At 45.4% G+C, this 26,334-nt stretch overlaps 1 protein-coding gene across 1 annotated transcript; it reads right to left on the reverse strand.

The window, feature by feature from the left end:
• Positions 1-2,560: 2,560 nt before the first annotated feature.
• LOC129841603 (ras-related protein Rab-33B-like) lies at positions 2,561-11,285 on the reverse strand. The gene is made up of 3 exons (XM_055909983.1): positions 10,850-11,285; positions 6,873-7,051; positions 2,561-4,606 (listed from the first exon to the last, which is right to left on the reverse strand). The coding sequence occupies exons 1-3, from the start codon at positions 11,066-11,068 to the stop codon at positions 4,225-4,227; spliced, it is 780 nt and encodes a 259-aa protein (XP_055765958.1). The 5' UTR covers positions 11,069-11,285; the 3' UTR covers positions 2,561-4,224.
• Positions 11,286-26,334: the final 15,049 nt, after the last annotated feature.

A 26,334-nucleotide genomic window follows, 5' to 3' on the forward strand; every position in this document is an offset into this window, starting at 1 on the left:
AGGTTATATAACTCAGTGTTACCATCTATAGGTTATATAACTCAGTGTTACCATCTACAGGTTATATAACAGTGTTACCATCTATAGGTTATATAACAGTGTTACCATCTATAGGTTATATAACAGTGTTACCATCTATAGGTTATATAACAGAGTTACCATCTACATGTTATATAACAGTGTTACCATCTATAGGTTATATAACAGTGTTACCATCTACAGGTTATATAATAGTGTTACCATCTATAGGTTATATAACTCAGTGTTACCATCTATAGGTTATATAACAGAGTTACCATCTACATGTTATATAACAGTGTTACCATCTATAGGTTATATAACAGTGTTACCATCTATAGGTTATATAACAGAGTTACCATCTACATGTTATATAACAGTGTTACCATCTATAGGTTATATAACAGTGTTACCATCTATAGGTTATATAACTCAGTGTTACCATCTATAGGTTATATAACAGAGTTACCATCTACATGTTATATAACAGTGTTACCATCTATAGGTTATATAACAGTGTTACCATCTATAGGTTATATAACTCAGTGTTACCATCTATAGGTTATATAACAGAGTTACCATCTACATGTTATATAACAGTGTTACCATCTATAGGTTATATAACAGTGTTACCATCTATAGGTTATATAACAGAGTTACCATCTACATGTTATATAACAGTGTTACCATCTATAGGTTATATAACAGTGTTACCATCTATAGGTTATATAACTCAGTGTTACCATCTATAGGTTATATAACAGAGTTACCATCTACATGTTATATAACAGTGTTACCATCTATAGGTTATATAACAGTGTTACCATCTATAGGTTATATAACTCAGTGTTACCATCTATAGGTTATATAACAGTGTTACCATCTACAGGTTATATAACTCAGTGTTACCATCTATAGGTTATATAACAGTGTTACCATCTATAGGTTATATAACTCAGTGTTACCATCTATAGGTTATATAACAGTGTTACCATCTACAGGTTATATAACTCAGTTTTACCATCTATAGGTTATATAACAGCGTTACCATCTATAGGTTATATAATAGTGTTACCATCTATAGGTTATATAACTCAGTGTTACCATCTACAGGTTATATAACTCAGTGTTACCATCTATAGGTTATATAACAGTGTTACCATCTACAGGTTATATAACAGTGTTACCATCTACAGGTTATATAATAGTGTTACCATCTATAGGTTATATAACTCAGTGTTACCATCTATAGGTTATATAACTCAGTGTTACCATCTATAGGTTATATAACAGTGTTACCATCTATAGGTTATATAACAGTGTTACCATCTACAGGTTATATAACTCAGTGTTACCATCTATAGGTTATATAACAGTGTTACCATCTATAGGTTATATAACAGTGTTACCATCTACAGGTTATATAACAGTGTTACCATCTACAGGTTATATAACAGTGTTACCAAACAGTAGTCAATATAGGATCTTCATCTAGAATCTGTTTCCTCCCTTCCTGAGTCCCTCCTTGCTTGCCTGTCACCCTAGACGTGACAGGAAGTTCCTGACAGGAAGTCCCCCCTTGCTTGCCTGTCACCCTAGACGTGACAGGAAGTTCCTGACAGGAAGTTCCTCCTTGCTTGCCTGTCACCCTAGACGTGACAGGAAGTTCCTGACAGGAAGTTCCTCCTTGCTTGCCTGTCACCCTACACGTGTTATCAATGAAAATAACTCCTGGACTCCTACTGATTTGAGATATAGGTCATTATTTTGCGTTTGTAAAAAGAGCTATAACAATAGATTGGTTTATAAAACACAGATATAGTGCAGATCTAGGATCAGATTTAACTAACCCCAAATGAACCATTATGAGTCTAGTCGATGGTAATGAGTTGACATGGGACCTGATCCTAGATAAGCAGACGCTTTATGAACTCCCTGACCTGAGACCAGTGTTTAAAGGCAACCAGGAGACCCCTTCCACTTGTTCTGGTTCAGTCAGTTCAGGAAGTCTGTGAAAGGAGAGAGAGAAGGACCTCTCTGTCAGCTAACCGATGAATGTTGCACCATACTGTGGTGCCACACACACACACACACACACACACACAGCTGTTGGTGACATGTGTGTTGTCTGCTGCACTGAGCAGAAGGGTCATGTGACGGCCTGTCACACACACCATGCTCAACCGCCCACACTCCTGCATGACCAGCACACCACTCCTCCTGTGTAGTCCCTCTACTACAGTAACCATGGAAAAGGGGAGTGTTTCCAGGGAGTAAATCGGGTTGTGAAGTGTAACCTTTTCACAGTTGGTATCCTGGGGCAGCGATGGTCTCCTTCTCATCCAGAGATCAAGAAACATACTGAACGTGTTCTAGTCTTGCTCTGCTGTAGGACATCGTTTACTTGCAAAACTAACTTCAAAAATGAACACTGAAAAGTAATACAGACCTGCATTTGATGGCTGTGAAAAATCAGACAAACTGCCACGGGATGAACAATATAAAACACAATTCCGTTCAGAGAAAAGAGTAGTTCTATTGATTACAACTTTGAAGAACACTGATTATTTTATTAAATATTGAAAACATTTACACATCATGAATGAAAATGTACAGTCCTGTCTTTCCTGCTATACAATGACCATATGGCAAAGATGGACAGATGGAGGCACATAAAAGACGACCCACTGCACAGTCATCAGAAAGTTACTCCTCTGGAAGTACTGCATAATGTATCTCCAAGAGCCTCCACTGTTTTTTGGGTCATTCCACGAAATGAGGGCCTTTTGCATCCCTTTGATATTTCAGGTAAAAATTGAGCACCAATATTGAATTTGAAAAGCCTGATATTAAATTGTGTGCCATTTAATATAGACCACATGGAGAATTCAATAAATCTGATTTAATAGGAATAGACTTCAGCATTTTGAGATGTCCCTCCGTGCACCCTCTCCGACTTCTAGGAAGATTAACCCCCTTTAATCCCAACATTTCTCCATCATTGTAAAGCCCTAGTTATTTTATTGTGATTAGTGATTCAGTCCCTCATTTTAAGGTCAACCCTGTTAAGTGAATTGAACTCTCATTTTAATATGGTGAAAATTATAAATATTTCTTCCAAAAGAAACATTGAACATCTTGTAGTCAAATCATAGTGTCAAAACAGGCGAGCTGCTTCTATTCTTTTTGGCCATTTTCTGGTGTTTTGTGGAGTAAAACCGAGCGGGTCGAGCGAAACGAAAGTCAACCCTGTTACCTACAGATAGACAGGCTAAAAATGTTTTATCAATTAAAAATGTTTTGGGAAGCTTGCCTCCTCCCTCTGTTGCACATACAGTAACAAGCTTCCATTCCCCCTGTCACAAGGGGATTCATGGCTGATTTAAGATGAAATCGTCAACCCCCGGTACGGTCAACCCCCGGTACGGTCAGCCCCCGGTACGGTCAGCCCCCGGTACGGTCAGCCCCCGGTACGGTCAGCCCCCGGTACGGTCAGCCCCCGGTACGGTCAGCCCCCGGTACGGTCAGCCCCTGTGACGGTCAACCCTGTTACATTATTTGGCACTTACTATAGTAATTTTCCTCTTTAACGTGTTGCGATGGGGAAACATAAGTTGAACATGTACTCATTATGACAGAATGTTAAAATTTGGTGAAGTCAAACGTTTTCATAAGGCACCGAATTAGTAGAACGACTCTTTCGTTAATGCTTTATCCTGGGTACCAGTCTTACAGTTTTGGCTCGATTATAACCTCAACGGAGTTGGCAAGAGCACAAACAGATCTGAGAGCAGCCTATAGAAGGAGACAACAGATCTGAGAGCAGCCTATAGAAGGAGACAACAGATCTGAGAGCAGCCTATAGAAGGAGACAACAGATCTGAGAGCAGCCTATAGAAGGAGACAACAGATCTGAGAGCAGGCTATAGAAGGAGACAACAGATCTGAGAGCAGGCTATAGAAGGAGACAACAGATCTGAGAGCAGGCTATAGAAGGAGACAACAGATCTGAGAGCAGGCTATAGAAGGAGACAACAGATCTGAGAGCAGGCTATAGAAGGAGACACCAGATCTGAGAGCAAGCTATAAAAGGAGACAACAGATCTGAGAGCAGGCTATAAAAGGAGACAACAGATCTGGTGTCCCCCCCCCCCTCCTCCTCCTCCTTCCATCCCATGTCCCATCCCTCTTCTCACCCTGCCTCCCTCAACAGGTGCATGTCCAGAAGTCTTTCTGAGGGTTCTTCTTGGCTGGCAGTCTGAATGAAGCTGTCCCTGTATAGGACCCACAATACGACCCACAATAGGAGCCAGACACTCCTGTGTTGTTGAGAAGCGGGGGAGGGGGTCTGGTCTGTCTCTTCAGCCTGGAGGCCAGGGCCATGAACACGTCCTCTACGCTGTCCTGATGCCCCCTTCCTGGTTCTCCTTCTCCAGGGGGGCTTTTAGCAGACGTTTCAAACAGAATCATCCCGTGGGCCGCTGCAAACTTCTGGGCCTGATCCCGTGTCACCTGACCTTCGACATTGATGGAGCTGGGGTCACAGCTGCAGGTGTCACGGAGGTCGCTCTTGTTACCCACGAGGAACCTGCAGAGGGGGAGACGTATGGAGAGTTTAAAACGTTACAGGTTACAACCGAAAAGGCAACGTTGGCCACTACAGAGTATTCAAAACAATGTGTTTACTGTGTGTTGTTATTGTGTGTTGTTTGAGGTGTGTGTAACACAGCTGCCCAATGCTGACACAATGCAGCTTTTCTGAATCTGATCCTGGCGATAGAGCTAGTTCCTCTGGGCCTCCACGTGGAACTGATCAAGTGTAAAGGGGGCAGATTTAAGAAAAAAGGACAAGTGGAATTGGCTTCTAATATGACTAACTAACCTGGTTATCTCCTGTCCCCGTGAGTACCGTCTACACTCCTCTATCCAGGTTGTGTGTATATAACTAACCTGGTTATCTCCTGTCCCAGTGAGTACCGTCTACACTCCTCTATCCAGGTTGTGTGTATATAACTAACCTGGTTATCTCCTGTCCCAGTGAGTACCGTCTACACTCCTCTATCCAGGTTGTGTGTATATAACTAACCTGGTTATCTCCTGTCCCAGTGAGTACCGTCTACACTCCTCTATCCAGGTTGTGTGTATATAACTAACCTGGTTATCTCCTGTCCCAGTGAGTACCGTCTACACTCCTCTATCCAGGTTGTGTGTATATATAACTAACCTGGTTATCTCCTGTCCCAGTGAGTACCGTTTACACTCCTCTATCCAGGTTGTGTGTATATAACTAACCTGGTTATCTCCTGTCCCAGTGAGTACCGTTTACACTCCTCTATCCAGGTTGTGTGTGTATAACTAACCTGGTTATCTCCTGTCCCAGTGAGTACCGTCTACACTCCTCTATCCAGGTTGTGTGTATATAACTAACCTGGTTATCTCCTGTCCCAGTGAGTACCGTCTACACTCCTCTATCCAGGTTGTGTGTATATAACTAACCTGGTTATCTCCTGTCCCAGTGAGTACCGTCTACACTCCTCTATCCAGGTTGTGTGTATATAACTAACCTGGTTATCTCCTGTCCCAGTGAGTACCGTTTACACTCCTCTATCCAGGTTGTGTGTATATAACTAACCTGGTTATCTCCTGTCCCAGTGAGTACCGTCTACACTCCTCTATCCAGGTTGTGTGTATATAACTAACCTGGTTATCTCCTGTCCCAGTGAGTACCGTCTACACTCCTCTATCCAGGTTGTGTGTATATAACTAACCTGGTTATCTCCTGTCCCAGTGAGTACCGTCTACACTCCTCTATCCAGGTTGTGTGTATATAACTAACCTGGTTATCTCCTGTCCCAGTGAGTACCGTCTACACTCCTCTATCCAGGTTGTGTGTATATAACTAACCTGGTTATCTCCTGTCCCAGTGAGTACCGTCTACACTCCTCTATCCAGGTTGTGTGTATATAACTAACCTGGTTATCTCCTGTCCCAGTGAGTACCGTCTACACTCCTCTATCCAGGTTGTGTGTATATAACTAACCTGGTTATCTCCTGTCCCAGTGAGTACCGTCTACACTCCTCTATCCAGGTTGTGTGTATATAACTAACCTGGTTATCTCCTGTCCCAGTGAGTACCGTCTACACTCCTCTATCCAGGTTGTGTGTATATAACTAACCTGGTTATCTCCTGTCCCAGTGAGTACCGTTTACACTCCTCTATCCAGGTTGTGTGTATATAACTAACCTGGTTATCTCCTGTCCCAGTGAGTACCGTCTACACTCCTCTATCCAGGTTGTGTGTATATAACTAACCTGGTTATCTCCTGTCCCAGTGAGTACCGTCTACACTCCTCTATCCAGGTTGTGTGTATATAACTAACCTGGTTATCTCCTGTCCCAGTGAGTACCGTTTACACTCCTCTATCCAGGTTGTGTGTATATAACTAACCTGGTTATCTCCTGTCCCAGTGAGTACCGTCTACACTCCTCTATCCAGGTTGTGTGTATATAACTAACCTGGTTATCTCCTGTCCCAGTGAGTACCGTCTACACTCCTCTATCCAGGTTGTGTGTATATAACTAACCTGGTTATCTCCTGTCCCAGTGAGTACCGTCTACACTCCTCTATCCAGGTTGTGTGTATATAACTAACCTGGTTATCTCCTGTCCCAGTGAGTACCGTCTACACTCCTCTATCCAGGTTGTGTGTATATAACTAACCTGGTTATCTCCTGTCCCAGTGAGTACCGTCTACACTCCTCTATCCAGGTTGTGTGTATATAACTAACCTGGTTATCTCCTGTCCCAGTGAGTACCGTCTACACTCCTCTATCCAGGTTGTGTGTATAACTAACCTGGTTATCTCCTGTCCCAGTGAGTACCGTCTACACTCCTCTATCCAGGCTGGCAGGCCTCTGAAGCTGTCTGGTCTGGTGACGTCATAGATGAAGAGAACAGCATGAACGTTCCGATAGTACTGCTGGACCATAGACTTCCTGAAACGCTCCTGACCCGCCGTGTCCCATAGCTGGAGCTGGAGGGAGAGAGATGGTTGGGGAGGTGAAACTATTCTACATGTGAGAGAAGGGGTTTTAGAGATGGAGAAAGAGGGGGAAGCAGACAGAGAGAGGGAGGGGCCTTTTCTCAATTAAATTTGCTCACCTCCTGTGTCCTTTCTCCTCCATCCTCTCTGTCCTCCTTTAAAAAAGGTCAAAGTTAAACCAGGAGAGGTGGCGAGGAGAGGGAAAGTGGACGACAATGAGCTTGTATGAAATGAGACTTCTCCAATCGTGCGTCATTTGGCTAATGAGGTTTAGAGGGTGGAATCCCAAAATAAATGTATAAAGCACAGGTGTCAAACTCATTTCACGGAGGGCCGAGTGTCTGTAGGTTTTCGCTCCTCCCTTGTACTTGATTGATGAATTAACATCACTAATTAGTTAGGAACTCCCCACACCTGGTTGTCTAGGGCTTTATTGAAAGGAAAAACCAAAAACCTGCAGACACTAGGCCCTCCGTGGAATGAGTTTGACACCCCTGGTATAAAGTGATAAAAACTAATTTAGATAATTGGACAAGATATTTTAAAGATAAAAGGATAAGTAGAATAAATGTTTGCATGCATTTCTCCTTCGAGAAAAACAAGGGCGATTTAAAGGGGGCGTGGAAGATTTCAAAACACTTGTCCTTCCTTGCCAAAAGGAGGCTATCGAGGAGGGGAGGACCGTCTCCCGTTGTCTACTAATGAACTGACACACTCCTCAACCACTTATCGGGTTCTGGATCACATGGAAGAGAGAGGGCGGGGCGGGAGAGAGACGGCGGGGGGGGGGGAGAGAGAGGGCGGGGGGGAGAGAGAGAGGGCGAGGGGAGAGAGAGAGGGCGAGGGGAGAGAGAGAGGGCAGTGGGGAGAGAGAGAGGGCGGGGGGAAGAGAGAGAGGGCGGGGGGGAGAGAGAGAGGGCGGGGGGAGAGAGAGAGGGCGGGGGGAAGAGAGAGAGGGCAGGGGGGAGAGAGAGAGGGCAGGGGGGAGAGAGAGAGGGCAGGGGGGAGAGAGAGAGGGCAGGGGGGAGAGAGAGAGGGCAGGGGGGAGAGAGAGAGGGCAGGGGGGGGAGAGAGAGGGCAGGGGGGAGAGAGAGGGCAGGGGGAGAGAGAGAGGGCGGGGGAGAGAGAGAGGGCGGGGGAGAGAGAGAGGGCGGGGGAGAGAGAGAGGGCGGGGGAGAGAGAGAGGGCGGGGGAGAGAGAGAGGGCGGGGGAGAGAGGGCGAGGGAGAGAGAGAGAGGGCGAGAGCGAGAGAGGGCGGGGCGAGAGAGCGAGGCGAGAGGGCGGGGGGAGAGAGAGAGGGCGGGGGGAGAGAGAGAGGGCGGGGGGAGAGAGAGAGGGCGGGGGGAGAGAGAGAGGGCGGGGGGAGAGAGAGAGGGCGGGGGGAGAGAGAGAGGGCGGGGGGAGAGAGAGAGGGCGGGGGGAGAGAGAGAGGGCGGGGGGAGAGAGAGAGGGCGGGGGGAGAGAGAGAGGGCGGGGGGAGAGAGAGAGGGCGGCTGTATAAACTCTCTCACACACACAGTTAGTCAGCAGATGATGTTATTCTATTTCCCATCAACATATCGACTCACCAGATAGAAGACCAACGTCAATATAACCTTCTCCTCCACTTCTCTCATGATAACTGCATCCAATCAGAAGGTCAACCCTGTCTCCTAGTAACCTCCGCTCTCTAAAGGGCTCTACCTATGATGTACACGGAGTGTAGTTTGCATCGAGTTCTACATACTTTTGTCCCGCTGCATTTTTGGAACGGACTGTATACGATGCTCTGTCACTCCTCTCTCACTCCTCTCTCACTCCTCTCTCACTCCTCTCTCACTCCTCTCTCACTCCGTTTCCGTAGAATGTCTAGAGCCCTTCAGGCAGTGGAATGTTTGGCTCTGATAAAATACATGGAGGACTTTTGGCCCCTAAACGAGATATGTGTTTTGAAACAGTCTGAGGTAGGTCAGAGAGAGAGAGGCCCCTAAACGAGATATGTGTTTTGAAGCAGTCTGAGGTAGGTCAGAGAGAGAGAGAGAGAGAGAGGCCCCTAAACGAGATATGTGTTTTGAAACAGTCTGAGGTGGGTCAGAGAGAGAGAGGCCCCTAAACGAGATATGTGTTTTGAAGCAGTCTGAGGTAGGTCAGAGAGAGAGAGGCCCCTAAACGAGATATGTGTTTTGAAGCAGTCTGAGGTGGGTCAGAGAGAGAGAGGCCCCTAAACGAGATATGTGTTTTGAAGCAGTCTGAGGTAGGTCAGAGAGAGAGAGGCCCCTAAACGAGATATGTGTTTTGAAGCAGTCTGAGGTAGGTCAGAGAGAGAGAGAGGCCCCTAAACGAGATATGTGTTTTGAAGCAGTCTGAGGTAGGTCAGAGAGAGGGAGAGAGAGAGGCCCCTAAACGAGATATGTGTTTTGAAGCAGTTTGAGGTAGGTCAGAGAGAGAGAGAGAAAACTAGAATACACAAAGGCCAAAAGGCAGAAATACATTATGTAAAATACTTGCGGGTGAGTAATGCTTGGTTTAATTTGTCCTGGCACAATGGAACCAATTGGATAGTCCCAAAAGTGATAACACTAAACCATGCAGGCAACCCAAGGTATCTCAAGTATTTGTAATATTTTAAATAAGTATTCTGCCCATGTCTGGCCTCCTATCTCTTTCTTTAACCCAGATACAAAACAATGTCTTGTTAATCACCATGACATGCTTCCTCTATCATGTGGTCTGCCCTGCTCTGATAAAGAGAACATGTGTTGGCCAACATCCTCTTTCATGTCTGTGTTTCCGTACACACACAGAAGTCACATTATTTAGCCCATCACTGATGTTACAATACTTTTCACAACATTAAATAAACCTACTAATGTTATGTGTTGTGCTATTTAACCCTTTTTTTAACGACGCAAGTCAGTTAAGAACAAACTCTTATTTACAATGACGGCCTACCCCGGCCAAACCCTAAGCAGGATGACGCTGGGCCAATTGTGCGCTGCCCTATGGGACACCCAATCACGGCCGGTTGTGATACAGCCTTTGTCATATGTGTCATGACCATATAAAAGTATTGCAAATGTGGTTTGTTCTGCTGTATGTATGTATGTATGTATGTATGTATGTATGTATGTATGTACCTATGTATGTATGTATGTATGTATGTATGTATGTATGTATGTATGTATGTATGTATGTATCTATGTATGTATCTATGTATGTATCTATGTATGTATGTCTGAAACACACTAGTTTCAAGTTAAAAAGACTTTCATTGTATTCATACTTATTTAACCACACAGTCACTGTTGATCCAAGAGGACAAACAAACACAGTATTTTATCACAGTCCTTTCAACTGAGCCTTTAATGACACTTGGATATCCTACACTGGTTTAGGTCCAAAACTAAACATGACCATTTACATAGATGACATTTTGTTTTACCAGACAGTAGTCATGTTTGTTAGTCCTGTACAAATAAAACTATATTTCAAAAGGCACTTAACTAAGATTGATAGACCAAAGATGACACCACAGACTGTTCATGTGCAATAGTAGGCGCAGATTAAGCTGAAAACACAAATGTTTAACGAGTAACGCCTACAAAGTGGAAATATCTATTTTTTAAAAAGAAGCCTAATGAGAGTGCCGTCCGAAAGAAATCATCACCACCTTCTCAAAATGCCTGAGTATAAAAATGACAAGGCACATGTTTTAACGCAGTGATTCTCTGGCGCATTAAACTGCGTAATTACGACCCAACTCGTTCATAATATTTGGAAATAACGGTTTAAACGTTATACTTCTCTTACTTTGATTTTCTCGCCTTCGACCTCGACCAATCTCTCACGGAAATCGACACCGATGGTGGCTTCGGTTCGGTCGAGGAACTCACCGGCACAGAACCGGTAGGTGAGACAGGTCTTACCGACACCGGAGTCTCCGATCACAATGATCTTGAAGATCCGACACCGCGCGGAGGGCGAAGACACACTGGTGAAAGAGTTTGAAAACTCCAGGGATGATTCCATATCGCGTAAAAACTCAAATTAAAGAGTGATGTCTAGGCTTCTCCAACTGCTCCCAACAAGCCAATATGTTATGGCGAGGTCTTTGACGTTATATAAAAGTGACAAAGTTAATGCCAACTCGCCGACTATGCTATAAACTCTCTCTGGTTGTCATTGTCTTTGGAAGGAGCGGAAAGTTTAGAAACTCCCCTGCTGCTAATTGTGCAACTTGTTGGCCCGTGGCCACGTATCTGACAGCACGGTAATAAAGCTCGCGAGAGGAAGGGGGGAATCTATTCACTGTCAATGGACCGCTAGGGGGTTTCTATGAAGTTCCACGGTTAAGGAATGGCTTCTCTGTATAGGCCAAGCTTTTCTAGTAATTCCTCGTTTTTGTGTGTCTCTAGACTTCTATAACCATAGATAGACGAAATATGTCATCAATATTGTCTCTTCCCAATCTGGAACACGGACATTAGAAGGCATACAGGCACCACAGCGGAGGACGACATTAACTGAATGCCTATTTATCGCTGACTTCTCACCAGTGATGTCATCAAATCATAACCAGTCATCTTTTACATTTTTAGTCCAGGCCTAACTTGACGCTGATATTTTGAGCCTTTTCTCCTCAACCACTTATCCAGAACACGATTAGTGGTTGAGGAGTGTGTCAGTTCATTAGTAGACAAACGGAAGACGGTCCTCCCCTCCTCCATGGCCTTCTTTTGGCGACGAAGCACAAGTGTATCCTCCCTAAGTTCTTCAAGGAAGCGTTTTGAAATCTGTCAAAAGCCATTTAAATCAACTATTGTTTTTCTCGAAGGACAAAAGCATGCAAACATTTAAAAGGATCAATATCACTGCAGGGATCATATCTGTCTCTAACTGGGGCTCCACTGAGCAATGAAGTGTACTGTCATGAAGAGAGGAAACTACTGCTAGGCTACATGACTTCTATGTCATTATGTTATTGATGTGAGAAACTTCTTAGCAACATATCTTGGATCGGTGGTTGAACCCAGCTAACGTCTGCAAACTGATGTTTTGAAAATCCCCACAGGAAACTGATCTGTTCTAAAAAAAAAAAACACAGGAAACTGATCTGCTTTGAACCCCCCCCCCCCCCCCCCCCACAGGAAACTGATCTGTTCTGAAAACCCCCAAAGGAAACTGATCTGTTCTAAAAAAATAAAATAAAAAACAGGAAACTGATCTGTTCTGAAAACCCCCACAGCAAACTGATCTGTTTTGAAAACCCCCACAGGAAACTGATCTGTTTTGAAAACCCCCACAGGAAACTGATCTGTTTTGAAAACCCCCACAGGAAACTGATCTGTTCTGAAACACCCCCACAGGAAACTGATCTGTTCTGAAAAACCCCACAGGAAACTGATCTGTTCTGAAAACCCCCACAGGAAACTGATCTGTTCTGAAAACCCCCCACAGGAAATCCTACCATCAACACCTCAGCCAGACTCCAAGAGAGTGACATCACCTCTGATCCTACCATCAACACCTCAAGTCCACCTACCACACCAACCCAATCACATGGGGTTTTGATAACATGGGGTTTTGGTAACATGGGGTTTTGGTAACGTGGGGTTTGGGTAACGTGGGGTTTGGGTAACGTGGGGTTTTGATAACATGGGGTTTGGGTAACATGGTGTTCTGGGTAACATGGGGTTTGGGTAACATGGGGTTCTGGGTAACATGGGGTTTGGGTAACATGGGGTTTTGGTAACGTGGGGTTTTGATAACATGGGGTTTTGGGTAACATGGGGTTTGGGTAACGTGGGGTTTGGGTAACATGGGGTTCTGGGTAACATGGGGTTTGGGTAACATGGGGTTTTGGTAACATGGGGTTTTGGTAACATGGGGTTTGGGTAACGTGGGGTTTTGATAACATGGGGTTTGGGTAACATGGGGTTCTGGGTAACATGGGGTTTGGGTAACATGGGGTTCTGGGTAACATGGGGTTTTGGTAACATGGGGTTTTGGTAACGTGGGGTTTTGATAACATGGGGTTTTGGGTAACATGGGGTTCTGGGTAACATGGGGTTTGGGTAACATGGGGTTCTGGCTAACATGGGGTTTTGGTAACGTGGGGTTTGGGTAACATGGGGTTTTGATAACATGGGGTTTTGGGTAACATGGGGTTTTGATAACATGGGGTTTTGATAACATGGGGTTTTGGTAACATGGGGTTTGGGTAACATGTGGGTTTAAGGATCATGGGGTTTTGATAACATGGGGTTTTGGGTAACATGGGGTTTTGATAACATGGGGTTTTGGTAACATGGGGTTTGGGTAACATGTGGGTTTAAGGATCATGGGGTTTTGATAACATGGGGTTTTGGGTAACATGGGGTTTTGGGTAACATGGGGTTTTGGGTAACATGGGGTTTTGATAACATGGGGTTTTGATAACATGGGGTTTTGGGTAACATGGGGTTTTGGGTAACATGGGGTTTTGGTAACATGGGGTTTTGGTAACATGGGGTTTGGGTAACATGTGGGTTTAAGGATCATGGGGTTTTGATAACATGGGGTTTTGGTAACATGTGGGTTTAAGGATCATGGGGTTTTGATAACATGGGGTTAGGGTAACATGTGGTTCTGGGTAACATGGGGTTCTGGGTAACATGGGGTTCTGGGTAACATGGGGTTCTGGGTAACATGGGGTTTTGGGTAACATGGGGTTTGGGGTAACATGGTGTTTTGGTAACATGGGGTTTGGGTAACATGGGGTTTGGGTAACATGGGGTTTTGGTAACATGGGGTTTTGATCACATGGGATTTTGGTCACATGGGGTTTTGGGTAACATGTGGGTTTGGGTAACATGGGGTTTGGGTAACATGGGATTTTGGTAACATGGGGTTTTGGGTAACATGGGGTTTTGGTAACATGGGGTTTGGGTATCATGGGATTTTGGTAACATGGGGTTTGGGTAACATGGGGTTTTGGTAACATGGGGTTTTGATCACATGGGATTTTGATCACATGGGATTTTGGTAACATGGGGTTTTGGGTAACATGGGGTTTTGGTAACATGGGGTTTTGATCACATGGGATTTTGGTAACATGGGGTTTTGGGTAACATGGCGTTTTGGGTAACATGGGGTTTTGGGTAACATGGGGTTTGGTTGTCTACAAATCCACCAGTCAATCAATAAGTAAATAAGGCTCCATTGAGTCTCATTATTTGTCTTCCTGTCATACAGTCCAATAGCCACTAGATGTCAGTGTTCAGCCAGTCTGGGCCAGGGTGGCGCTAGAGAACTAACACTGATGAACCAGGCCTACGGTGTAAAACAGTCCTTTAACAAGGTTATGGATCCATTCATATCTAGGTCTGTATTCATGAAGAGTTTCAGAGTAGGAGTGCTGACCTAGGACCAGTTCAGTCTGTTAGATCATAATGAATAAGAGAGGAGTACTGACCTAGGACCAGTTCAGTCTGTTAGATCATAATGAATAAGAGAGGAGTACTGACCAAGGACCAGTTCAGTCTGTTAGATCATAATGAATAATAGAGGAGTACTGACCTAGGACCAGTTCAGCCTGTTAGATCATAATGAATAAGAGAGGAGAACTGACCTAGGACCAGTTCAGTCTGTCAGATCATAATGAATAAGAGAGGAGTACTGACCTAGGACCAGTTCAGTCTGTTAGATCATAATGAATAAGAGAGGAGTACTGACCTAGGACCAGTTCAGTCTGTTAGATCATAACGAATAAGAGAGGAGTGCTGATCTAGGACCAGTTCAGTCTGTTAGATCATAACGAATAAGAGAGGAGAACTGATCTAAGACCAGTTGTGTAAAAACCCTGCTGAGTCGTTGTGTCAGGAGACTTCTCAGAGCCACAATCACCAGGAGTGTTTTTATTATGTACATTCTGTTGCAAAACATTTCTTAAACGGAAACAAATGGGATGAATTTGTCCAAACAGTTCCGTTATGCAACAGAATCGGTAGAATGAGAACACCCCTGTCAGTCATCCACGCTTGGGAGCGATCACTTTCCCCCAAAGATTGCACTTGTTCATTTCCCATGAAAGGAAATGACTGGTAATATGAAACATGGTGGACAATCCTACTATGGAAGACAAGATGTTTCTGGCTGATCATTTGGGAGTTTGAGTGAGTCAGGATAAGGTCTGACCAACACAGGAGAACGAACCAGAATACACGTGGAACAAAAAGCTATTGATTTAGTTAGTTTGTAAATAGAAAACCTCCAGAGATATCGTACAGCTCATCTCAGCTTTCACATCAGAACCCAAATAAGAGAAGCAGGAAAACAGAGTAGAGGAAAAGAAGGAAAAGTAAAGAAACGCAAACTGAAAACATTTGTTACTCATACTACACTCCTGGTAACCTTTTGACCTCTTGTCACTGTGGGCAACAGTCTTCATCTGACCTCTGACCTTTTAAGGAGTTCTTCTGATTGGCTGAGACAGAGCCTGAGCAAAGAGAGAGCAGGAAGTATAGAGCGTTGGGCCAGTAACCCAAAGGTCGCTGGTTTGAATACCTGAACCGTCAAGGTGAAACATCTTCTTATGTGTCCTTGAGCAAGGCACTTCACCCTGATGTACCCCAGGGGTGCTGTACTACTATGACTGACCCTGTACAACAACACATTACACTGCACCTATCGTACTACTATGACTGACCCTGTACAACAACACATTACACTGCACCTATCATACTACTATGACTGACCCTGTACAACAACACAATACACTGCACCTATCGTACTACTATGACTGACCCTGTACAACAACACATTACACTGCATCTATCATACTACTATGACTGACCCTGTAAAACAACACAATACACTGCACCTATCGTACTACTATGACTGACCCTGTACAACAACACATTACACTGCATCTATCATACTACTATGACTGACCCTGTACAACAACACCTATCATACTACTATGACTGACCCTGTACAACAACACCTATCATACTACTATGACTGACCCTGTACAACAACACCTATCATACTACTATGACTGACCCTGTACAACAACACAATACACTGCACCTATCATACTACTATGGCTGACCCTGTACAACAACACCTATCATACTACTATGACTGACCCTGTACAACAACACATTACACTGCACCTATCATACTACTATGACTGACCCTGTACAACAACACATTACACTGCACCTATCATACTACTATGTCGGACCTGTCACGTTCCTGACCTGTTTTCTGTTGTTTTTGTATGTGTTTAGTCGGTCAGGGCGTGATTTGGGGTGGGCATTCTATGTTATGTGTATCTATGTTGGTTAATGGGTTACCTGATATGGTTCTCAATTAGAGGCAGGTGTAATTCATTTCCTCTGATTGAGAACCATATTAAGGTAGGATGTTCTCACTGTTTGTTTGTGGGTGATTGTCTTCCGTGTCTGTGTTTGTCGCGCCACACGGGACTGTTTCGGTTTGTGTAGTCTATTCCTGTTCTGCGTGTTTATGTAAGTTTTTCCAGTTCAGGTCTGTCTACGTCGTTTTGTTAATTATCAAGTGTAGTTCGTTTTCGTCTTGTTTAATAAATTCATCATCTCTTCATTACCCGTTGCGTCTTGGTCCAATCTCTCTCCTCAAGATGGTCGTTACAGGACCCTGTACAACAACACATTACACTGCACCTATCATACTACTATGGCTGACCCTGTAAAACAACATATTACACTGCACCTATCATACTACTATGGCTGACCCTGTAAAACAACACATTACACTGCACCTATCCAGTGTTTGCAACAATAAAACATTTATTAATTTTTACATACAGCATCACACCTGAGCCTCAGTGATGAGGGATACAGCATCACACCTGAGACTCAGTGATGAGGGAAACAGCATCACACCTGAGACTCAGTGAAAGTTTGAGGCCTGGTGTCTGTGTGTATCGCCCGACCTGTGAGGAAGGTGTGTGTTGCCGGCCGATTGGTTCCTATGTGGCCCGCTGGACACCGTTCTAGCTACAACCTCTGGACACCGTTCTAGCTACAACCTCTGGCACCGTTCTAGCTACAACCTCTAGACACCGTTCTAGCTACAACCTCTAGACACCGTTCTAGCTACAACCTGTGGACACCGTTCTAGCTACAACCTGTGGACACCGTTCTAGCTACAACCTGTGGACACCGTTCTAGCTACAACCTGTGGACACCGTTCTAGCTACAACCTGTGGTCACCGTTCTAGCTACAACCTCTGGACACCGTTCTAGCTACAACCTCTGGACACCGTTCTAGCTACAACCTGTGGACACCGTTCTAGCTACAACCTGTGGACACCGTTCTAGCTACAACCTGTGGACACCGTTCTAGCTACAACCTCTGGACACCGTTCTAGCAACAACCTCTGGCACCGTTCTAGCTACAACCTCTGGACACCGTTCTAGCTACAACCTCTGGACACCGTTCTAGCTACAACCTCTGGACACCGTTCTAGCTACAACCTGTGGACACCGTTCTAGCTACAACCTGTGGACACCGTTCTAGCTACAACCTGTGCACACCGTTCTAGCTACAACCTGTGGACACCGTTCCAGCTACAACCTGTGCACACCGTTCTAGCTACAACCTGTGGACACCGTTCTAGCTACAACCTGTGGACACCGTTCTAGCTACAACCTGTGGACACCGTTCTAGCTACAACCTGTGGACACCGTTCTAGCTACAACCTGTGGACACCGTTCTAGCTACAACCTCTGGACACCGTTCTAGCTACAACCTGTGGACACCGTTCTAGCTACAACCTGTGGACACCGTTCCATCTACAACCTGTGGACACCGTTCTAGCTACAACCTGTGGACACCGTTCTAGCTACAACCTGTGGACACCATTCTAGCTACAACCTGTGGACACCGTTCTAGCTACAACCTGTGGACACCGTTCTAGCTACAACCTGTGGACACCGTTCTAGCTACAACCTGTGGACACCGTTCCAGCTACAACCTCTAGACACCGTTCTAGCTACAACCTGTGGACACCGTTCTAGCTACAACCTGTGGACACCGTTCTAGCTACAACCTCTAGACACCGTTCTAGCTACAACCTGTGGAAACCGTTCTAGCTACAACCTCTGGACACCGTTCTAGCTACAACCTCTGGACACCGTTCCAGCTACAACCTCTAGACACCGTTCTAGCTACAACCTGTTGACACCGTTCTAGCTACAACCTCTAGACACCGTTCTAGCTACAACCTGTGGACACCGTTCTAGCTACAACCTGTGGACACCGTTCTAGCTACAACCTGTGGACACCGTTCTAGCTACAACCTGTGGACACCGTTCTAGCTACAACCTGTGGACACCGTTCTAGCTACAACCTGTGGACACCGTTCCAGCAACAACCTGTGGACACCGTTCCAGCTACAACCTGTGGATACCGTTCTAGCTACAACCTGTGGACACCGTTCCAGCTACAACCTGTGGACACCGTTCTAGCTACAACCTGTGGACACCGTTCTAGCTACAACCTGTGGACACCGTTAGTGTTTGTGCGTCACTGCCCAGAGTAAGTGGACTTTATGGAGCCTGAGGACCTTGACAGTTATCTTCTGTTTATAGTACGTCATAACACCATTACTACTTACTAACTATTTATAGTTGTTATTGGGTGTAACTCTGTTAGTATTTCACCTGTATGTAACGTCATGTTACATAGTCATTTAATAGCTTTACGGTGCAGTTCTGATTACTTTTACCTTTGGAACAATAGTTAGACTCTGCTTGACATTAAAACCTGTAACTTTACTGCAGTTTAGTGGGAGTAGGAAAAATTAAATATCTCCCTCATATTACACCACAGGCCTCGTACAGTATTTCAACACTCCTGTCAGTTAGTCACATGACCCAGATACTCTGGGAGAATCTCAATATGCATTTCCTTGATTCCTTGTGTCCTCTCTCCTGGTCTTCTTTGGGTTTTGAGGCGGTGGCGAGGAGAAAAGAAAGAAATGTATTTGAGATTTCCCCATAGGGTTCGCACCAAATGGACTCCTATTCCCTATAAAGTGCACCACTACTCAAGTCCTTGGGTTAAACTTCACCAGAGTCATTAAACCATGCTGGTACTCCAGACATCTGTCTCCTGCTGCTGCTGCCCCCTAGGGGTGGGATGTGGGTGTTGGAAATGGACTGTCTTTCTGTGGCCTCGGCCCCAAGGTGAAGATTCCCCTAGGTACAGATCAGGATCTGCTTCTCCTCCCCCAATCCTAACATTAACCATTAGTGGGGAAAATCCCAAACTGACCCCAGATCAGTGTCTAGGTGTAACTTCCCCCTACTCCATTACGGTGACCTGACAGCTCACCTACCTCTATTCTGCACCTAACAACAGAGTATATTATTACTATAGATAGATTGATACAGTTGAAGTCAGAAGTTTACATAGACTTAGGTTGGAGTCATTAAACCTGTTTTTCAACCACTCCGCAAATGTCTTGTTAACAAACTATAGTTTTGGCACGTCGGTTAGGACATCTACTTTGTGCATGACACAAGTCATTTTTCCAACAAATTGTTTACAGATTATTTCACTTATTTCTTATTTCACTTCTGATAGGCTAATTGACATCATTTGAGTTAATTGGAGGTGTACCTGTGGATGTATTTAAAGGCCTTCCTTCAAACTCAGTGCCTCTTTGCTTGACATCATGGGAAAATCAAAAGAAATCAGCCAAGACCTCAGTAAAAAAATTGGTTCATCCTTGGGAGCAATTTCCAAACGCCTGAAGGTACCACGTTCATCTGTACAAACAATAGTACGCAAGTATAAACACCATGGGACCACGCAGCCGTCATACCGCTCAGGAAGGAGACGCGTTCTGTCTCCTAGAGATGAACGTACTTTGGTGCAAAAAGTGCAAATCAATCCCAGAACAACAGCAAATGACCTTGTGAAGATGCTGGAGGAAACAGGTACAAAATTATCTGTATCCACAGGAAAACGAGTCCTATATTGACATAACCTGAAAGGCCGCTCAGCAAGGAAGAAGCCACTGCTCCAAAACCGCCATAAGAAAGCCAGACTACGGTTTGCAACTGCACATGGGGACAAAGATCGTACTTTTTGGATAAATGTCCTGACATCAGTCAGAAAGTTAAATATTGGTCGCAAATGGGTCTTCCAAATGGACAATGACCCCAAACATACTTCCAAAGTTGTGGAAAAATGGCTTACGGACAACAAAGTCAAGGTATTGGAGTGGCCATCACAAAGCCCTGACCTCAATCCCATAGAAAATATGTGGGCAGAACTGAAAAAGCGTGTGCGAGCAAGGAGGCCTACAAACCTGACTCAGTTAAACCAGCTCTGTCAGGAGGAATGGGCCACAATTCACCCAACTTATTGTGGGAAGCTTGTGGAAGGCTACCCAAAACGTTTGACCCAAGTTAAACAATTTAAAGGCAATGCTATCAAAAACTAATTGAGTCTAGGTAAACTTCTGACCCACTGGGAATGTGATGAAAGAAATAAAAGCTGAAATAAATTACTCTCTACTATTATTCTGACATTTCACATTCTAAATAAAAGAAAGTGGTGATACTAACTAACCTAAGTCAGGGAATTTTTACTAGGATTAAATGTCAGGAATTGTGAAAAACTGAGTTTAAATGTATTTTGCTAAGGTGTATGTAAACTTTCGACTTCAACTGTAGATATATAGATAACCACTATCTGTACCTAACAACAGAGTATATTACATTCAACACATTATGTGCGGACAGACAGAACTACTAGTCACACCTCCACTCTCTCCCTGAGTCCAGGCGACCGACCGACCGACCGGACGACCGACAGACCTACTAGACAGACAGACAGACAGACAGACAGACCTACTAGTCACCTCTCCACTCTCTCCCTGAGTCCAGGCCCCAGACAGACAGACAGACAGACAGAACTACTAGTCACCCCTCCACTCTCTCCCTGAGTCCAGGCCCCAGACAGACAGACAGACAGAACTACTAGTCACCCCTCCACTCTCTCCCTGAGTCCAGGCCCCAGACAGACAGACAGACAGAACTACTAGTCACCCCTCCACTCTCTCCCTGAGTCCAGGCCCCAGACAGACAGACAGACAGACAGAACTACTAGTCACCCCTCCACTCTCTCCCTGAGTCCAGGCCTCAGACAGACAGACAGACAGAACTACTAGTCACCCCTCCACTCTCTCCCTGAGTCCAGGCCCCAGACAGACAGACAGACAGAACTACTAGTCACCCCTCCACTCTCTCCCTGAGTCCAGGCCCCAGACAAACAGACAGACAGAACTACTAGTCACCCCTCCACTCTCTCCCTGAGTCCAGGCCCCAGACAGACAGACAGACAGAACTACTAGTCACCCCTCCACTCTCTCCCTGAGTCCAGGCCCCAGACAAACAGACAGACAGACAGACAGACAGAACTACTAGTCACCCCTCCACTCTCTCCCTGAGTCCAGGCCCCAGACAAACAGACAGACAGACAGACAGACAGAACTACTAGTCACCCCTCCACTCTCTCCCTGAGTCCAGGCCCCAGACAGACAGACAGACAGAACTACTAGTCACCCCTCCACTCTCTCCCTGAGTCCAGGCCCCAGACAGACAGAACAGCAACACCGTCAGAACTATAGCAGTCTTCATTCTGAAATGACTCTGGTCTTCTTCAGAAGTAGTGCAGTAGTCTACAGGGTTCAGAACTCACCTTTTTAAACACTTCTTATCACTCATATCATGAGGTTTCACATGTGTTTGGTTACATAGTTCCCAATTTAAAACATTAAGAGTGTTTACTTATCAGACCCACATATATAATAAATATACTATAATATACTATATTCATATGCTTTTAGTACTCACACATGAATCATATCCTGTTTGCAGGTCATGTGTTGTTTTGAGCCAGCAGTAAAAACACAATGACAGGACAGTTCCTCTTATGGCCACTAGGTGATAATCTGGTGTCACAGACGCAGGACTGTAGACTAAAGAGAAGCATTGCACCAATTATCTCTCCTTTCTCCTAAAGTGTGCACTTGTTCCCTTCACTGAAATGACTGGTACACTAAATATGGTGGAAACGCCCACTTGATAACAGAAGGTAGAGTCCTCTGAGTGGAACGGTGGGAGACAAACAGTACCTCCTCTCTTCTCCTCTTCTCTCCTCTTCATCTTTGTATCACTGACATCTCACCAGTGATGTCATCATAACCAGTAACCTGTTCCTCTCTTGTCCCAGCCCAGCCTGACCCTGACATATAGCATCAGGCCTGTTGAGTTGACTTGGGTAACAGACCTCTAGCTTCTACACCACATCCCACCTTCTCCTGCTCTAACATGAGACCTCATCAGTACTCATTTTGGGTGCTGGTACTGTTTATATTGAGGTGCTGGAACATTAAGCCAATATTCTATAAGAGGTGAACTCAAGCAGTAGAAAGTTAGAGCTGATATTATAGGACACACTATGTGAACTTTGCTGCTCTGTCAGCAGTTTCCTGTGGGGTTTTCTTAACATATCAGTTTGCTTTAGTGTGTTCAACCACTGATCCAAGATAAGATGCTGAGAAGTTAATCTCACATCATTGAAGTTAGGACGTAATGAGAGAGAAGTCATAAAGCCTAGCAGTATGTTACACTCTTCAGTCCTCTCTTTATGACAGTAGACTGTATATGTCAGTGGAGCCCCAGTTAGAGACAGATATGATACCTGTAGTGGTACTGATGACTCTGTTGTGGAGCACAGGTAGGAGGCTGTTATACACTTGTGACAGTTACTGAGATATGTTTTGATATTGTAAGATATATCATAATTTTCAGGGCTAGTAAAATAACATGCAACTGGAAGCAGACAGTAAAAATGTGTCTCAAAGCAGGACAATGATGTGATCACCTGTAAATGTACTTTACTGTAGCCTAACTGTCCATCTGGGGACAGGCACTAATGTCAGTTAAGTTGTGATGGTGTCATGCATCTGACTGTTGTATATTCAGTGTGTCAATGATTGATTGAATCTGTCTCTATGTAAATGAATGAGAGTATATATTATATTGGTGTTATGTTAGAGTAGAAGGGAGGGGTGTAGATGATAGAGGTCTATGAGCTGAGTCAAGATCAACAGATTCAATACTATATGTCAGGAAGAGAGAGAGAGAACGAGAGAGAGAGAGAGAGAGAGAGAGAGAGAGGGAGTGTGTGCGCAAGAGAGAGATGAGCAGAGCCAGAGGGAGGAGAAAGGAGGGGTGGGGAGAGCAGAGGATGGGAGGGGACAGAGGAGGGACGGGAGAAAGGATGGTAGGGGAGGGAGGAGGGTAACAGAGAGAAAAGGAGAGGGGAGAGAGAGATTTGTGGAGGAGAGAGAAAGAGAGAGAAGGGGAGGGAAGAGATGGGGGAGGGGAGAGAAATAGTAAAGGAAGGGCTCCACTAGGGCCCTCTCAGCCAGCCTGCTCCACTAGGGCCCTCTCAGCCAGCCTGCTCCACTAGGGCCCTCTCAGCCAGCCTGCTCCACTAGGACCCTCTCAGCCAGCCGGCTCCACTAGGAACCTCTCAGCCAGCCTGCTCCACTAGGACCCTCTCAGCCAGCCTGCTCCACTAGGACCCTCTCAGCCAGCCTGTTCCACGAGGGCCCTCTCAGCCAGCCTGTTCCACGAGGGCCCTCTCAGCCAGCCTGCTCCACTAGGGGCCTCTCAGCCAGCCTGCTCCACTAGTGCCCTCTCAGCCAGCCTGCTCCACTAGTGCCCTCTCAGCCAGCCTGCTCCACTAGTGCCCTCTCAGCCAGCCTGCTCCACTAGGACCCTCTCAGCCAGCCTGCTCCACTAGGGGCCTCTCAGCCAGCCTGCTCCACTAGGGCACTCTCATCCAGCCTGCTCCACTAGGGCCCTCTCAGCCAGCCTGCTCCACTAGGGCACTCTCATCCAGCCTGCTCCACTAGTGCCCTCTCAGCAAGCCGGCTCCACTAGGGCCCTCTCAGCCAAGCTGGCTCCACTAGAGCCCTCTCAGCCACCTGGCTCCACTAGTGTCCTCTCAGCTAGCTGGCTCCACTAGGGCCCTTTCAGCCAAGCTATCTCCACTAGGGCCCTCTCAGACAGCCTGCTCCACTAGGGCCCTAGGGCCTTGTTTTCAAATTATTTGTAATCTGAGAGAATATGTCTCCTATATCGTCGTACATTTGGCAGGAGGTTAGGAAGTACAGCTCAGTTTCCGCCTCAGTTTGTGGGCAGTGGGCACACAGTGGGCTCAATAGCAAGGCCATGCTCACTGAGTCTGTACATTGTCCATTTCTTCTCTGTTTTCTATCAGTCACAGTGGTCAGATAGTCTGCCACCGTGTACTGTCTGTTTAGGGCCAAATAGCATTTAAGTTCACTTTGACATTTTGTGGTTGTGTAGTTCTAGATACTGTGTGGGTTTATTATATTTCTAGTCAGTAAATATTTAATAATTTGGCCTCCCTTGAAAATATGTTTTATTAATTAATAGCCAATCAGCGTTGAGCTAAACTGAGTGAGCTCAGCTGTGATTGGTCCTGGCGCACCAAATAAAAGTGTAAAGGGAAGCCATGTTGGATTTGGCTTCAGACCAATCACATCACAAGCCAGACGTCATAATTGACAGAAAAAAAACATGAATGCATCTCATTGTATTGTTGTCCAGCTAGCTAAAATTGTCCCTTTCCTAAATTAGCCAAGGATTGAGATAGGGATTTGGACTTGTGGTTTTAATTTTCTCTCCTAGTCGAGTTCATAACTCAACTCTTTCCCATATCCCCTCCAGTCTAGTACGTAACTCACCTCTCTTCCTGACCCCCTCAAGTATTTCTACCCACCCCATTTAGCCATACCCTAGGTTTAGCTGTATTTCTACACACCCCATTTAGCCATGCCCTAGGTTTAGCTGTATTTATACACACCCCATTTAGCCATGCCCTAGGTTTAGCTGTATTTCTACACACCCCATTTAGCCATACCCTAGGTTTAGCTGTATTTCTACACACCCCATTTAGCCATGCCCTAGGTTTAGCTGTATTTATACACACCCCATTTAGCCATGCCCTAGGTTTAGCTGTATTTCTAAGATTTGGCATGGGTCCTCAGATCCTCAAAAGGTTCTACAGCTGCACCATCGAGAGCATCCTGACAGGTTGCAACACTCCCTGGTATGGCAACTGCTTGGCCTCCGACCGCAAGGCACGACAGAGGGTAGTGCCTATGACCCAGTACATCACTGGGGCCAAGCTTCCTTCCATCCAGGACCTATATACCAGGCGGTGTCAGAGGAAGGCCCTAAAAATGGTCAAAGACTCCAGTCACCCTAGTCATACTGTTCTCTCTGTTATGGCACGGCATGTGGTCCCCGTGCCCCAAGTCTAGGTTCAAGAGGCTTCTAAACATCTTCTACACCCAAGCCATAAAACTCCTGATAATCTAATCAAATGGCTTCCCAGACTATTTTCATTCCCCCCCCCCCCCCCCCCCCCCCGCACACTTCTATGCTGCTGCTACTCTCTGTTATTATCTATGCATAGTCATTTTAATAACTCCACCTACGTGTACATATTACCTCAATTACCTCAATTACCATATGTACCCCAGCACATTGACTCTGTACCAGTACCCCCTGTATATAGCCTCCACATTGACTCTGTACCGGTACCCCTGTATATAGCCTCCACATTGACTCTGTATCGGTACCCCTTTATATAGCCTCCACATTGACTCTGTACCGGTACCCCTGTATATAGCCTCCACATTGACTCTGTACCAGTACCCCTGTATATAGCCTCCACATTGACTCTGTACCAATACCCCTGTATATAGTCTCCACATTGACTCTGTACCAGTACCCCTGTATATAGTCTCCACATTGACTCTGTACCGGTACCCCCTGTATATAGCCTCCACATTGACTCTGTACCGGTACCCCCTGTATATAGCCTCCACATTGACTCTGTACCGGTACCCCCTGTATATATCCTCCACATTGACTCTGTACCAATACCCCCTGTATATAGCCTCCACATTGACTCTGTACCGGTACCCCCTGTATATAGTCTCCACATTGACTCTGTACCGGTACCCCCTGTATATAGCCTCCACATTGACTCTGTACCGGTACCCCTGTATATAGCCTCCACATTGACTCTGTACCGGTACCCCCTGTATATAGCCTCCACATTGACTCTGTACCGGTACCCCTGTATATAGCCTCCACATTGACTCTGTACCGGTACCCCCTGTATATAGCCTCCACATTGACACTGTA

Source organism: Salvelinus fontinalis, chromosome 42, assembly GCF_029448725.1.
Source record: "Salvelinus fontinalis isolate EN_2023a chromosome 42, ASM2944872v1, whole genome shotgun sequence".
Classification (NCBI taxonomy): domain Eukaryota; kingdom Metazoa; phylum Chordata; class Actinopteri; order Salmoniformes; family Salmonidae; genus Salvelinus; species Salvelinus fontinalis.